The sequence below is a fragment of the Puntigrus tetrazona genome, chromosome 14 (assembly GCF_018831695.1).
Source record: "Puntigrus tetrazona isolate hp1 chromosome 14, ASM1883169v1, whole genome shotgun sequence".
NCBI lineage: Eukaryota > Metazoa > Chordata > Actinopteri > Cypriniformes > Cyprinidae > Puntigrus > Puntigrus tetrazona.
Genome location: NC_056712.1, coordinates 25918985 through 25936285, shown reverse-complemented (window position 1 = coordinate 25936285; position 17301 = coordinate 25918985). Strand labels below are relative to the sequence as shown.

Here is a 17301-nt window from a genome sequence, read left to right as displayed (position 1 = left end):
TTCAAATATGAATGTAAACAAAACCTGGTCCGAAAGGTAAGGTGCCGTCTAAGATCTTTATTTTCCCCCAAAATGAACCTACACTTAATCCCTTAATAAATGAGCCCTTTAAAAGACAACACGTCTATAACTGGAAGGTTTTTAAATATTTAATCGTTATCGAGTCCTGTTGTATCTCAGTCAACTCAACACTGTACAGTTACATCACGTTATTTACAGCACGGGCTTCTTCACGACGTCACGCTACAGGCCGCGCTTTCTTACAGAAGCAAGATGCGTTTGATCTTCATTTCCTCCGCGTTCGGAGAGCATCGGTATATCTTACATCAGCACTAGAGATCCCACTGAATTATTCAGTCCAAAGCGTGTTTAAATATTCAAAGATGATTCAATTTGCCGGAGCTTAAAGTCAAACTGATTATCTCAGCATCATCTGAAATCCTCCGACGAGAGCTTCACGGTGAACTCTAACTTTTACGACGGGGAGATGACCGACCTGCTCTGGGGATAAAAACATCATTTAAAGGCATAGCTCATTCATAAATCATACTCCCGCCCATCATTTAGTCGCCCTCGTGTCGTCTTCTGAGACGTTTGGGAGAACGTTTGAGCTTCTGAGACGAACGGTGATTTATACAAACTCCCGAAAGAACTAAAATTATACCGCAACTGTCTCATAATAAAAAATGAAACTGCGAGACAATCTCAGAATTGCAAGACAAGACAGAACTGCAAGATACGTGATAAAAAAAATAAGACAAAAGCAGAATTACGAGATATAAACCAGTGATATATTGTGACAATTAAAGTCAGAATTGTTTGGTGAAGACAAGCTCATATTCAACCCAGCTTCTGTTTGTAAAAAATCTAGGAAAGTCTTTAAATTTATGATCGCTTGAAACCAAAGTGCATAAAGAAACACAGGTTTGAAGACGAGGGCGGCTGTTGATTTCTGGACGCGCTACTCCTTTAAGAACACGTTACCGTCACAGTCCTGTAACACAGACAAAGCCGTGTCGTCAGCAGTGCAGGATTTTGATGAAGGCCTTGCGGAACTCGATGTTGAAGGTGGTGTAGATGACGGGGTTGACGGCGCTGTTGAGGTAACCCAGCCAGGTGACGGCGCTGTAGAGCGACGGGGAGATGCAGCAGCTGCCGCAGTGAGCCTTCAAGACGTGCGTGAGGAAGAAGGGAAGCCAGCAGATGATGAAGACGCCTGCCGAGAACACAGAGCGCAGGACACCGCGTCAACAAGACCTTCTTCGTCTGCGTTCGGAGCAGGTCTCACATCGTTTTTGGGTTCTTGGGACAACACGGTTTAGTTATTAACCCTCCAGTTAAAGAAAAGTCTATTCCATACTATATACTTTTAAAAAGCGGCTGAAGGTATATTATTATTAATCATAAATGAAATCAGCACGAGAAACACAGGATTGCAAGACATGCATTAAAATAATAACAACTCGGAAGAGCGGGAATCAGAATTGCGAGGTAAAAAAAAAAAAAAGATAAGATAAGAATGTTAATAATAATAATAATAAAATAATAATGGCTAGACTAACGGAACCGCCAGATATAAATCTGATTTGTGAAACACATTAAAATTAAAATTGCAAAAAAAAAAATAAAATCAGAATTGAGAAATAATAAAAGAATTACGATAATTAATTTTTTTTTATCATTTTCTAATTATCTGAATTTAAAAATGTTAAAACAATTAAAAGTAACACACGGAATTAAAAAATACATTTTGATGCAGAAAAACGGTATTATTTTCTACTATTTCTAAAATGCTCTAATAATTGTTTGCACCTTCGAAATACCTTCGAGAAGAAAAGGAAAAGGTGCCTGTGAATAATAATGCGTCTGAAGTCTAATTTCGCTTCTCAAATATGAATATTAAATGCGTACGTGACGAAGCGCTGTTGAAGAAATCCTGAACATCAGCACTCTTTGAACGCTGCTCGTCCAATCAGATTAGAGGACCGGAGCGAGCTGCTGAATAATTAATATTCATCATGTCACACGTGCTGCTGTTTAAATATCAAGAAAGGATAGAGACGTAAAACGATGTTGTAAAGCTGCTCTCGTGTTCAGCAACTCCAGGTGAACTCGACAAAAAAAAAAACCTTTTAATGAGAATGTCCTGAAATATGAAAGCGGAATAAATTCGGTAAAATAAATATGAGATCGGATAAAACATCAACACTGGATGGAAGACCACAGGATCAACGGGATTTGGAATCGTTGCCATGGCAACATGATAATTAAAAATCTAAAATAATAAATATACAACAAAATAAACAGGAAGCAAATCTCTGAACTGAAACTAAAAATTAAATCAATTGAGCCTGAAGACGTGACCTAAAAAGCAAGCACACACACACACAACACACACACACACACACACACACACACACACACATATAAGATAATAAATAAAGACTAGTTTGTTTTAAACTTGGCCCAAATCTGTCAGCTCTCATTAGAATTATTCAAATTCTGTCCAAAAACGTCTAACTTCAAAGACGTATATCAACTGTACTCAAAAGTCACCGTAACAAACATTAAGGGAACAAGTGAGATCTTATACATATTATAGATTTTATAGTTCTTTTGAATTTTTATTCAAATAAAAGAAAAATAGATTTCATTCAAAAACTATTTTGTTGTGGATTTTGTTATTTTTGTACCTTTTTAAATATACTATTAATATATTTTGATCATAAATATGAATAAATAGTATAAAACATAAAAATGAATATATATATATATATATATATATATATATATATATATATATATATATATATATATATATATATATATATGTTGTGTAATGATTTGCTTTTGTGAAGCTGCTTTGGAACAGTAAACAGATACATTGTAAAAAGCGCTATACAAATAAACTTGAATTGAATTGAATTGAATATATATTAGCAACACACTGATTTAAACATTTTGAAGTAGAAAGACTCAATGGTATTCCTTCTGTGTCAGAATAAAAAACTAACAAAAATTTGAATTCAGAAAATAAAAGTTAGAGCCGCGAGACATAAACTAAAAACTACTAGTAAGAAGATCTAGTGTTTATATCTTATAATCCTATTTTTCCCCTCCGAATTGTGAGATATTAATGATCTCAGAATAATTAGAATTAGTTTAGTAATTTTGTTGTGTGTTTTAGCAACTAACTGAAGGAAGTTAAAATATTTTATAAATTTTTTTTACACAAAATGTTTGTGGGTTTATTTTAACGATAACCGTGATTCTCGTTCACCTAAAACGATCGCCAGCATCTGCGTGGCCTTCCTCTCTTTCTGCTGCGACAGTCTTCCTCTCGCTCTCTCCTTCGCCGCCGCTCCTTTCTCTCGCTCTGTGTTTCTGTCGCTCCATCCGTGGCGTGTGTGTGTGTTCTCCTGCGCCGTGGCCCTGCGAGGGCCGGGGCCCGAGAGCGCTGGACTGGGAGCCACTGACACTGACAGAGAGATTTTCGGCCGTCCAGACGCCTGCTGCTGCTGATCTCTGCCTGGACTCAGAAAACACACGGGCTCCACGTCCAGAGAGTGAACCACAGCCTCCTTCACCAGAGTCTGTCACAGAGAACACACTGATTCACTCACACTGATTCACTCACACACTGATTCACCCCCAAACACACAAATTCACTCACACATACACACACTGATTCACTCAGAAACACACAGATTTACTCACACACACTGATTCACTCCCTTACACACACACTGATTCACTCACACACACTGATTAATAGACACACACACACACACTGATTCACTCTCTCACACACACTGATTTACTCACACACACTGATTCACACACACTGATTCACTCAAACACACTGATTCATAGATACACATACACACACACTAATTCACACACACAACGATTCACTCACAAACACACACTGATTGACTCACACACTGATTCATAGACACACACTGATTCACTTACACACACACACACTGATTCACTTACACACACTGATTCACTCACACACACTGATTAATAGACACACACACACACACACACACTGATTCACTCTCTCACACACACTGATTCACACACACTGATTCACTCAAACACACTGATTCATAGATACACATACACACACACTAATTCACACACACCGATTCTCACACACACACACACACACTGATTGACTCACACACTGATTCATAGACACACACTGATTCACTTACACACACACTGATTCACTCACACACACACACACACTGATTCACTCACACACACTGATTCATAGACACACACACACTGATTCATCCACACACACACTGATTCATTTACACACACACACACTGATTCACTCACACAGATTCACTCGCACCCACTGATTCACACACACACACTGATTCACTCACACAGATTCACTCGCACCCACTGATTCACACACACACACACAGAAGATGAGAAGGACTGCAGTGTTTCACCACTTTCTTGCGCTGTGGAGCAGCTGGAGGAGGCTTCACTATTAAAGTGCACAACTTCACATCTTCAGGATGAGTGCATTTATTCTGAAAAACAAAAAAAAGAGAGGAACTAGCAAAAGCATGAAAGAAAATGCATTCGATTCATAAACTATTCATAATTATATCATACACTTACACTTATACACTTAATTATAGATTTTCTTCAAGCTGGTTTAAATTAATTGTGAAAAGTTTAATTCAACAGTTCTTTCGACAGATGCAAAATAATGTCCTAACAAAATTATACCACTAATAATAATAATAATAATAAATAATCAATTTTATTATATATCATAATAAATAAATTCTTCTGTGAATTTAAGGTCAGTAAGATGTTCCTGAAAGAAGTCTCTTCTGCTCACCAAGGCTGCATTTATTTGGTCAAATATACAATAAAAAGTGAATATTATAATTTATAATAGCTTGTTTTCTACGCAAATATCTGTTAAACTGTAATTGATTTCTGTGATGCGCAGCTGAATTCTAGAAATCTTTTTGTTACATTATAAATGTCTTTACTGTGACGTCTGATCAGTGTAACGCGTCCTGGATGAATGGCAGCATTAGTCTCTTTCCCAGCATACCTTGCGGGATCTCTGTGCGTCTCTGGGCTCAGGATGGAGGCCGTGTCTGCGTGAAGGAGCGGTGCGTCTGCCTCGTCTGCGCAGCACCACGCAGATCTGCGCATACACCAGCAGGGTCACAATGAAGGGCACGTAAAAGGAGGCCACAGACGAGTAGACCACGAAAGCAGGGTCGGCAAAACTGCAGTCTCTCCCTTCCTGACTGGCTGATGCGAGAAAAAAAGACTAGAGTCAATCTCACGCGGTTCACACGAATAACGAAGATATCCGCAGCCGCAACCATCAGATCTGGAGAAACGTGTCTCAGCGATGGAAGTGAATGGGTGCCGTCAGAGTGAGAGTCTGATAAAAACATCACAATAATCCCGCAGTCCGTCAGTTAATATCTGGAGAAGACAAAAGATCAAACTAATCATAAATAAATCAGTCCGTAATCTATAATAACTCTTCCTCCAGTGAAAAAGCGTTCTGGATTGAATCTCTAAACTAATATGTAGTGAATATTAACGTGAGAAATGCACTTTTTCACTGGATAAGTGTGAATAAGTTATTATGGCTAACAGATGTTTTCATCAGACTCTCATTCTGACGGCACCCATTCACTTCCATTGCTGAGACACATTTTAATAAACCCAATGGAGAAACGCTCATCCTGTTCTCAAATGTGAGCGCATTAACAGTTTTTCTGCGAACTATTCATTCTGAGTGAATAACAGCTTATTAAAGACACTTTCAAACCTTGCCTTGACAATTTCAAGACGCTCACAATGGAAGCGTCGCGCATTATCTGTGTTTATTATCGTTTCACCGCCTCATCCGTGCGCCGGGACAGTCTGTGAAGGTCTCCGAACGCTTCACTCGAGCTGAAGAGAGTCTCGCTGTCGTCAAAAAACAGGGCTCTCGAACACGCTGATGAATGTGAGAGCGCTCGAGACACGAGAAAACCGTACATAGAGAGACAAACGGTGGATTATGAGCGTGCTGCGACTCTAACAATAACTGAACCCGACCGGAGAGCAACTAGTTAAAGCTCCGCTCTATTTCCTTGAACAACTGCACTGGAGAATAGAGCACTTTCCAGAAATGACACAAATTATTAAAATTAATATTTTTTTCCATCTGCTCACACACAGAATCTCTCTTGTCAGACAAGCAGACAGCAGAAATTCTTGTGTAACACACACAAATCCAACAGGAATGAACACTACATCAAAGGTGTTCGCAAACGTTGGCTTTTTGTGACGTGTTTGTGGATTTGTGTAAGGTTTAGAAAATAGCTGAAAAAAAATCTGCAAATGCAGTGTTTTGATGCGACCTTTGTTGTTAAATGATAAATACATATATTTAAATAAAAATTATTGATTGATTGTTTCATTTCTTTCCTTTAGTTCCATTTTTATGGATTATATTTAAATAGTTAAATGACATTTTAGTCATCAAAAAGCACGTCGAATTAATTTAAACCACAAAACATAATTATTTGCATTATTTTATTATTATTTATTTTTTCATTTTCACAAAAATGTGATTTTTAGGGCTCCATGAATTTTCCACTTCATTGAAATCTCAATAATGCAAGGCTAATAAAAAGCATTTATTAAAAGCATTTTTTAATTTTCTGGACTCAATGTTAATGGTTTAATCAAAAATCATGTCTAACCAATTGCATACGCACAACTTTAACAATTTGATAATTTTTCCAACAATAGGGTGCCATGCATTTTTATTTGTGTGAGTTTTTTAATATTATCCTAAGCAGTACATTCTACTATAGCTTAGTTAGAAACGTCTGTCAAAATTTCTTCTAATTAAACCTAACGTTTATTTTGTCTGGAAGAGTTTTTCCCAAACGAAGCAGTCAAATGCTGATGTTCGTATAAAGACGTCAGTCATTTCTCAAAGGCACTAATGAATGGAGCTGAAGCACAAGCCTCATCTGCACACAATGGCTCTCACAATAACACAGACTTCCGTCCGTAACGATCTAAACAGACGTGTTTGGGGACGGCCTGGATGGTGTGATTTTTGCAGGGAGACTGGGATTCGCTCTCATTCCCAGAAGATCTCGAGAGCTTTAACGTGAAGGGAAACACAGATACAGCGTGATAATTATGCACGGAGGGAAAGCTCATTACGAGCGCTCGAATCCAGCCGCGTCTCTCCGGACGGAGATCAGCACTAAAGCTCGCTGCGCTGCTTCGACCAATGAAGTTGAGAAAGACACCGACGAGGTCAGGCTTTACAGGACGGGAAGCGTTAGATTGAGCTCGACGGGATGCGACCGGCTCTGGGTTTTGAGCAGCGATGACTTTCACCGCTTTAGAAGAATCTCCGCTCTTCGTTCAGCGTGCATTTACATCAAACGCCGAGAGAAGACTCTCCTTTGAGTTTCACAAGGTCAGAACAGGACTAGAGCCGCACGAGGGTCTATTAACTGTCAATACATGTTTTTTTAGAAGATGGGCATTTACTGAACCTTCAGGCAAAGCACGTTTTTAAAAAATCTAGAAACGTTGCCTTTTTAGCTGAGCATCATACTTGAGGCTTTTATGGCTCATTTAGGGAGAATATAAAATAAAAACAGCTCAATTTTATTTAGAGAAAATGCAAATATTGTGAGTGAGATCTTTATAACTATCGGTCACTATATATCTCCAGTAACATCTCAGTGAGATGAGATTGAAGTGATATAAAGATAAAGCAAATTCTGATTAAGAGACAGCTCCTCAGATGTTTTGGAGGCTCGTGAAGATCATCGCTCCGCTGAGGAACAGTGAAAGTAAAGATCCTGAAGATCAGATTCTTCTAGAATCAAGCGAAGCCGAGCCGCTTCAGTCCAGGAATCGCTCAAGATGTGAGTGCAGCTGCACCTAAAGAGCTAACAACTCTAAATGATCAAGCAAAGACAGATGCAGACTGATCATGACTGATTATAGGGTGCCTGCAAAAGAACGCAGAAGACTGATTCCATGGAGGCAGGTTCTTCATAGCCCAGTACTGAGGTCCGGCTGAGTGCTTGTACCTGTGTTGTTGAGTCCGAACAGCAGCGGGCAGGAGATGGCGAAGGACAGGAACCAGACGACGGCGATCATCAGAGCCACGCGTCTCCTGGAGCTGTAGCGAGTGTTGTAGAGTAACGGCATGGCCACGGCCGTGTACCTGAACATCGACAAATAGACACTGGAAGAACTCAACACCTTCATCACATGATCTTGCGTTAAATTTGAGCAGAATACAGCTATCAACTTAGACGTTTTGGAAAGTAGATTTGGAAAATAATGCTAAAATTTAAATATATTCCTTTTGCAAAAAAAAAAAAAATATATATATATATATATATATATATATATATATATATAGTATGAAACATGCCAACAATTATTTTGTATTTTTATATATTTTTATATTTTAAGAATTTTATAATTCATAGTTTTCATACACACACACACACACACACACACATATATGTATATAGTATTATTTAATATTTACGTCAAAAGTACTGTAAACTTTCTAAAAAAAAAAATTGGAAATTTACCCACAATTCTTCACCTCTTTGCACCACTAGTCAAAATAGCACGGTTTTCACTATTAACTGATTGGTTATTAGCATGCATATTATTAGCATACTAGCAGTTTATTAGTACTTAAAAATGCACATATTAATGCATGACCGTATTCTAGTTTCTTTACCCCATCTAATCCCTAAACATAACTACCTGAGCAACCATTAAGAAGCAGAAGATTAGGGGTTTATTGAGGGAAAACGTTCGTGAATATGTCTTCCCTAATCCAAAGCGTTACTAAAAATACAATGTTTACAGTTGGAGTTACTTCTGGTTAATTACACTAGAAATATAAGGTCAGGTCAAAGCAGTATTGTGTATATTGTTGCATGATGCACAATTTGGCAAATGCAGCAGATACAGAAGGATAAAGAAAATTCACATTGCATGTTATTGTGAACACAAACGAGGTGATCAATAGCGTATAGTGTTTGTAAATCAATACCATCGATCAGATTGAAGGAAACAGAGGTCGTTCCTCTCAGAAAGGACTTTCATTCAATAATAAAACACAATAATGATATCTCTGAAAGTCTTGTGACGTTTCAAAGGTCGTGCCGAAACACGAGTGACCCGCCGTTCAGTCTTCAGGAAGTCGAAAACCAAAGCGCTTTTGAATAGGAACAAAAACACAATTTCCGTCGAGATGAGAAATGAATTGGTTGGAAACGAACAAGAGGACCCGAACGAGACGAGCGCGATTTCTCTTTAGAGAGTCCTCAGGTACGTTAATGATGTGTCGAGCATTTATATAACGCCAAACTCATCCACGACACTTTATGCATGCGCTTCGACTTTTAATGCACGCTTCCAATTTTCCAGCACATTTCCAGCGCAGGTTTAATGAGGAGCAGCGCTCGCTAAAACTCCCCGCGAGCGTAAAGGGTGCCTCGAACACAGCGAAGGATTTATAATTCATAATCTCCTCTGCCTCGCCGCCACGTAATTGCCTGGAGTACGTTTAGACCCAAGATACATTCAGGTCAAGCGAAGCTCCAAACAAACGCGGAGGCGAAACAGATTAGGAAATGGCTAATCGGAATCATTTTTATTTTAATTCTGGGACGGGATTTGGTTCGGGCTGTTGGTCGGTGAGTGGCCGGAGAGGTCAAAGGTCACCTGTCGATGCTGATGGCGCACAGGTTGAGGATGCTGGCGGTGCACATCATGACGTCCAGCGTCAGCAGAATATCACAGTGGATCCGACTGAACCTCCATTCACCAACAACCTGCACACAGTCACAAATCAGCTCAAAAACAGGAGAAAGCAGGAGACCGCATGATTGACATGTGAAGTGGCCAATCAGTTTGTTCGGTTTTTTATGCAAGGCCGTGATTTCTGAGAATCTTGCATGAAGGCATGAAAGGCATAAAAAAGTCTGTTACAACTCGTCAAAATAAAAGTTCGGTTTAACTTGAAGAAATTGTGACAAAAATATATTGTATTATATGTTGTACAGTAGAATGTTATATATAATAATAATCACAACAAATGTAAAAAAGTAATAATAAAAAAACTATTTAAGGAACAGCACACTTTTATTTTTATTTATATATTTTTACATTTTAAATGATTATTTAAAACGTTAATGCTTCATGCATTTGGTTGATCACTATCTTTTTTACGAAATACAGAAAAAAAAAGTAAACAGACAAATCACAAAAAGGGACGTGACAGAAATTAATAAATTGCTAAACGTTATTAAAATGTATTTAGACCACCAAACTGCAAATGAGAAAAAGTGTAAACATTAAAGAGAATTTGGAGAAAAAAACATTAATATTGCCCTTAAATTGTGTACGTTTCGTGATTTCAATTAATTAGACATACTTTTGTTTGCCAAAATGTAAAGGAAAATGGGAAATTTTAAAAAGTATTTAAAAAAAAGAAATCCAGAAACATTAGCCTATATAACTTGCATTATTTCAAATATTTCCCCCTAAAAATTAGAACTGAAACTGAATTTGAGGGAAAAAATTATTACATTTGTTAAAAAATTAATTACATTTAATTAAATAAATAAATATATGTAAAAATGTTGCAAGGTTGTTCCCTTGCATGTGTTTTTGTGATTAATTGTGCTTTTAATATAATTTTAATGTATTCATTGAAATTTTAATCCAGAAAAAATGGAAAAGGAAAGTAAGAATTCAGAAAAAAAGCAATAATAATAAAAACGGAATTTGTTTAAAATAAAATGCAATTTAAAAAATGATACCGATTCCATAAAGCTCTACTTCCGTGTTTATCAAAGCTGCAAGTACATTTTAACCGACCGATCGTGACGTCCACTGACCTCCAGGTAGACTCCCCAGGGCATCACCAGCGTGGCCAAGAGCAAGTCGGACACGGCCAGAGACACGATGAGGTAGTTGGTGGTGGTCTGCAGAGCTTTCTCTCGGGACACGGCCACACACACCAGCACGTTACCAAACACCACGCAAAAGATCAGCAACACCAGCAGCACGGCGTAGAAGTTATACGGCGGAGACGAGGGAGACGGAGACGCTGAGCAGTTCGTCTCTGGGAGAAACGAGGACAGAGACGGAGGGAGGGAAGAAAGCGGAGATGAACCCGGGGTCGGGGAAGCGCTGGAGACGCCGTCTGAAGTCACGCTGAGAAGAGGCATGATGAAGCTCCTCTGGGCATCTGAGAAGACACGCAATTAAAATGACAATTCTTTACAAATATGATATATATATATATATATATATATATATATATATATATATATATATATATATATATATATATTACTTTAAATAAAAAGCAATAAAATTACATTTAAAATATATTAAACACAAAATAAAATATATGAAACCATTTGTTCCACTTATTTATTATATATATATATATATATATATATATATATATATATATATATATATATAAGGAGGACTAGGACTATTATTGTTACCAAAAACTAAAATATGAAGAAATATTTATTCAAGTAAATAATTAAATTAAATAAATTAACTATAAAAATAAATTATATTATTACAATTAATGTAATATTATTTGATCGGCTATTGATATATAAGACAGAACAAGGGTTATAATGTTAACTGAAACAATAATAATTATAATAATAATAATCATTTTCAACAATTAATGTTTCTTCCTTAAAATTAACGAACGTTCAATTGATCCATTTAAATGTTTAATAAAAAATCATATAAATGTGTTTTTTTTAGCTTGTTGTCAAGGAAACATTTTCCATTATTATTATTAGATTAAAATTAAATTAAAATTTGAACCAAAAAGAAGTGAAAACTAAATCTAACTTCAAAATAGTATCAAAAGCTATAATAGTAAGTAAATGACGCTAAAATAATAAATGGGACTAAGGAAGTGGTTTTTCTGCACTGGCCACTAAACAGCGTGTCATTGCTTCACTGGAGAATCATATCCTAAATCTCATTCACATACATGTACATGATCAGGTCTTCAGTGTATTAAAGAGCAACTTTTCACTACTTGCCATTTTTCAAGCACTTCAGTGAAAGGAATAACTGCATTGGCAAGCCATTTTGTTGGAACGAATGATGCTACAGCGAGGTAAAGCCAACACGACTGCAGCTACATGCAGAACCCCGGCATTTAAATTAATAGTCTATTGAAACTATTGAATAAGTCGCCTTGGAAGCCCTTGATTGCATTTGATAACAACCTGTGAAGGTTTTTCATGCACTGTTCAGCTCACAGTTCTCTAAAAACTTCAATGTAAAGAAGTTTCAGCTCTTAGAAAAGCAGTGTTCAATGCCCTGATGAAGTAGATGCGTTGGGGTCCATTTCATCTACACGGTCAAAGTACTGCTTAAACAGTTTATTTCTTCGTGAAATTTGGTAAATATTTTTCATTTAGGATCATGAACGCTCATGTAAAGTTTTGACACGTAGATATGTTTTGGGCAGGCTGTATTAAAATGGTTTGCTTTTATGCTGTGCTCGAATTTCAAAGTACTCAAAATCCTGGTTAAACTATTTATTTCTTCTTTAAATTTGGTGAATGCTTTTTATCTAGAGTCATGAATATGCACGCAATATATATAGATGTCTTTTGGAAAAACTGTACTAAATTTGACACAGTTTTTGTGTTGGGGTCAATTTAACCCACACCTGGTATTCAAAGTGATCGAAATACTGGTTAAACGATTTATTTCTTCTTGAAATTTGGTGAATGCTTTTTATCTGGACTCACGAATATGCATGAAAAATTGTGGCACATAAATGAGTTTTGAAAAGGCTGTAAAGGTTTTTATGCACATTTTGTGTTGGAGTCAATTCAATCCACACTCAATTTTTTAATTGTCCGAAATACTGCTGAAACTATTTATTTCTTCTTGAAATTTGGTGAAAGCTTTTTATCTGGAGTAATGAATATGTACGCAAACATGTGGCACATAAATGTGATTTGAAAAGGCTGTACTGTAAATGTTACGCACTTTTTGTGTTGGAGTCAATTCAGTCCACACTCAATTTTTAAATTGTCCGAAATGCTGGTTAAACTATTCATTTCTCTTTGAAATTTGGTGTATATATTCTATTTAGTGTGATGAAAGTGTATGCAAAGTTCCAATTCATTGATGTGTTTTTTTTTGTGCAAAAACGTGTTACAGCTTTTGTGTTGGCGTCAAACTGAGCGCCATTATTTTCCTTTCAAGCATCCAAGAAATCAACACTTTCAAGAGTGTAGAGTGAAAACCTGAAAAGCTTGTCAAACACTGAAAATTCTTCTGATTTATTCAAGAAAAAAAAATCACTATTTCTTTCTTTAATTGTAGTTATAATATAGTTGCAGTTACGCAGCTCAGTGTACAAACAGTCATAAGTACAGCTCAGTGACTATTTGAGAGCAGCTAAAAATAAAACAAAATATGTGATCACATTAAACTATACTATTATAAATATACAACTAACATAACTGAAATAACATAAAAATAGCATGGAATTATTACATTTCTTACATGCTTCATATTTGTTAGTTTATGATAAGTTTTTCTTCTTTTAAACAAATCTTTTAGCGTTTTCCAGAAAAGCAATGTGCGAGTTTTAAACACAACACAAGGGTTCAAAAACAAAACTCTCCTGTAGTCTCCTGAATGTTAAGCTTCACGTTAATTAGTTACACAACAAAGTTAACAAAATAACTCCATTGATTGGTTTTGGACACTGCGGTAAAAATATTACACAATACTATGCGTAATATCAGTTATTAGTCCTAATTGCAAGAGCAGCATGCTTTATTTATGCAGCGCAGGTCCATCCCAACATTAAGAGGTCGACCTTTCTGAGGGCAACAGTTCATTTAAAGGAATTATGCAAACGAGGCTGCAGCTGTGCGCCACTGAATCAGACGCGCCGACCCTGATTAAAGGGAAAGCGGAGAATCGGCTCTCATCTTCACGGCCGTTAATCAGGATTCACTCAAGACAATATGCACCGATGAGAGCCCTCGTATCTGTATTTAATCTGAGCGCTGATGAATCCGTCATTACTGAGACAAAAACGCTGATCGCTGATGAGAAAATGATTCCTGTGTGATAATTAAGTATTAGCTAATGAATGCGTGCGCTCCCCAAATTAATAGGCCTGCGCGCATTGTTTTTTGCGGCGTAATAATTGCTTCCTAATCTAATAATCACCTCCATCTCCTGAAATGTCTGCAGCTGATGATCAGCTTTAATTGCTGCGTCTCAGGAAAACGAGTCCCACTGTACCCAGAAACCATAAAACGAAGAGATTAAAAAAAAGTTAATTATTTTTTTTGTTTCATTGAAATAAAGGCTTTTTATTTTCATGACAACGAAGGCCGTGTTCTTCTCCGATTTGGAGAAATGCGCCGCTGCATCGCTTGCTCAGCAACAGAAGCTCTGCAGTGAATGGGTGCCGTCAGATTGAGCGTTTAAACACAACCCACGGCACTCCAGTCCCTCAGTTAACATGACAAAAGACATTCAAACTAATTATTAAGGTGTTTTTAACTAAAGTCCCTAAACCATGATAACACTTCTTCCATCTGCTGTTGTCTCTCACGTCAAAATCCAGCCACTTATTTAATTAGGTCTGTTTTGTGCAGATTTCTCTCCTGATTCAGACCATAGCACTTTTTCACTGGAGGAAGAGTTGTTAAGGATTATGGACTTGTTTTTATGTTCAAAACATCGGATTTGTTTCAGCTTTTGTCTTCTCAGGATGTTAACTGATGTTTTTTATCGCTTGTTCTGACGGCACCCATTCACTGCAGAGCATCTGTTGCCGAGCAGGTGATGCAGTGGCGCATTTCTCCAAATCGGAGAAGAAACCACCTCATCCTAATTTTTGACGGCCTGAGAATGAGCACGTTTTCACATTCGGGTAAACTATTCTTTCAAATCACATTCGCTTCCAGAATTAGACATTCAGACGTTGAGAAAGTAAATGTAGGTCAGGACTTAATTTTATCCAGGATGGTGAAACGTGTCGTTACAGGACAAGCATCAAAGCAAGTTATTACATTTGCTCGGAATATTGAGCATTCACATTACGACCGAGAAATCGTTCATATTTTCAGCTTGACCTTAATGATCCTCCTGCAATATGAAGATGTTCTTGACAGGTTTCCCGAGACTGTTTCGTTGCTCGAGGCCCGTGTGGAGCTCAGATGAATCTTTTACGGCCAGTAATAAGGATCTCATCTGCTGCAGGGGAATGTGTCGCTCGTTTTCAATGCCTCGACGGCTTCATTAACCACCGCAGAGCTCAGATTCAGATCCATATTTCAGAGCAGCCCTCTTGAACAACAAAGAGTTTTAAAGACACATTAATGCATGCTTGCGTGCAGCTTGTACCTGAACTGCACGACACATAACGAGTCCCGAAAACGAAGCGCGGTTCATTTCCTTAGAACCGTGCCGCAGATTATCGCATGCGTAAATGCAAGTACAGCAGAAGTGAGCGCACAATAGAAATCCCGGCAGCCTCAGAGTCGGTGATTGTTCACAGATGCACTGGTCTTGAATTGAAAATGAGCAGCTTTTCAAGCGACGCTCGCACTGTTTGCATTTAATGCATCGGGCTTTTGTGTTGTTGTTGGATGACGACTCATTTGATCAGGGCCGCAGGGACGAGCATAAACCCATACAAATGTTATTAGAGCACCAGACAAGTGATCAAGAGCCGAAGAGAAAAGCGTTTTTTTTGCTTATAGGCAAGTTGCATAATCTCATGGCAAGACAAACATGACTCCAACTGTAAACTGTTATAAAAAAAAAAAAAAAAAAAAAAGAGGAGAGACGAAAAGTGCAAAATCCTTTGCATTTCAATTTGGAAATAAACAAAGCTTTTAAAAAAATATTTAGGGGGTCAAACTTTCAGATTCACTAAGTCTAATCAATCCCTCGTTCCAGTTCATTCTTATGTGAATGGTCTTCTTCCAATAAGCTCAAGATGCTCCTTGGGTGAAACGTTATCGTGCAAATGCTTCGGATGAGAACTTATATAGTTTTAATAATAGTTTTACTTGGATTCATATTTGTACCATTGAAATTTAAAAGAATCTAGAGGTTTTTAAGCAAATCTTTACCGTTTTTCTCATTTCTGGTGTGCAATGCAAATGCTTTACCCGGTTTTAAACACAACGGAAGGGTTAAAAAACTAAACAAGCCCATACAACAAAACTGTAGTCTACTGAATGTTAACATATTAAACGATACTATGCATAATATAAGTTATTAGTACTAATAATGTGCTAACAAACACATTGCTTGTAGGTGGAGCGTGGGTCAAGTTGTCACTTTGTTTTGAACTTGTTTACTCAGTGATGTTAAATATACAGTTTACAGTAAGCTAAACTAAATCCCAATATCATTGCATATCCTCACAGTATATGGGGTAAATTTACAATTACCGCAAAATTTAATGGTATAAACAACTAGGAAACAAACCCCAAGTCAAAAAATGGTATCAAAACCATTGTTTTGGCTAATAGATATAGTAATTAATCCACTGGCTGGAATTACAGAAGAGATGTGACAACTTGCCTCCTTAACGCCACGTCTTAATCTATGTACGTCAAATCTGAAGAAACTACCAACATGCACAACGAATTCAAGAAAAGTATTTAACGTCCAAAGTTATAAAGATACAGATCTTGTGACAACTAGCCCCGGACTCAAAACGCAAAGTGTGAAGAACGAACGCGGGAAAGTGACTTACTGCCATTCAGCGAGAGCTTCCCGCGCATCTCAACAGTCCGACAACGAGACAGAACATTCTTTCATATAAACGGAGAATCAGAATAAAGATGATGTTGAGAAACCTCGGATGATCGCAGCAGATGCACCTGATCTCCTCATTTTCGCGCTCCGTTCTTCACAGGCGCGCGCCTCCTCCTAATCCCCCTCCTCCTTCAGTCGATCCTGCTCATTATTCATTTGATTTATGTTCGTTTACTTTAACAGTTATTATGCCCATAAAATAAAATGTGAACGACAAGGCTACAATAAAGCGCGTTAATAGCCATAACTCACGCGGCTTATTTTCCTGTCGGCGGGACGAGCGGGTGATAAAAACAGAATTGCGTTTCTTTATTTGCGCAGATTGTGGGTTTAAATCAAAAGAAACCGTTTACCGTTACGTTTGAATTTTTTTTTTGAAAT

At 37.4% G+C, this 17301-nt stretch overlaps 1 protein-coding gene across 1 annotated transcript; it reads right to left on the bottom strand.

Annotated features, from left to right (window-relative positions):
- Positions 1–35: 35 nt before the first annotated feature.
- drd2l (dopamine receptor D2 like) lies at positions 36–17020 on the bottom strand. Its single transcript, XM_043257684.1, has 8 exons — positions 16859–17020; positions 10959–11311; positions 9781–9890; positions 8118–8254; positions 5096–5301; positions 4473–4556; positions 3281–3593; positions 36–1216 (listed from the first exon to the last, which is right to left on the bottom strand). The coding sequence occupies exons 1-8, from the start codon at positions 16884–16886 to the stop codon at positions 1020–1022; spliced, it is 1428 nt and encodes a 475-aa protein (XP_043113619.1). The 5' UTR covers positions 16887–17020; the 3' UTR covers positions 36–1019.
- Between the last annotated feature and the right edge of the window lie 281 nt (positions 17021–17301).

Excerpts from the sequence above, each read along its gene's own strand:
- drd2l (XM_043257684.1), bottom strand. The coding sequence starts at position 16,886 with ATGCGCGGGAAGCTCTCGCTGAATGGCA. Across the intron at positions 8,255-9,780 it reads TGCGCCATCAGCATCGACAG|GTACACGGCCGTGGCCATGC; the intron begins GTGACCTTTGAC and ends GTCGATGTTCAG. Across the intron at positions 5,302-8,117 it reads GTTCGGACTCAACAACACAG|CCAGTCAGGAAGGGAGAGAC; the intron begins GTACAAGCACTC and ends TTCTCGCATCAG.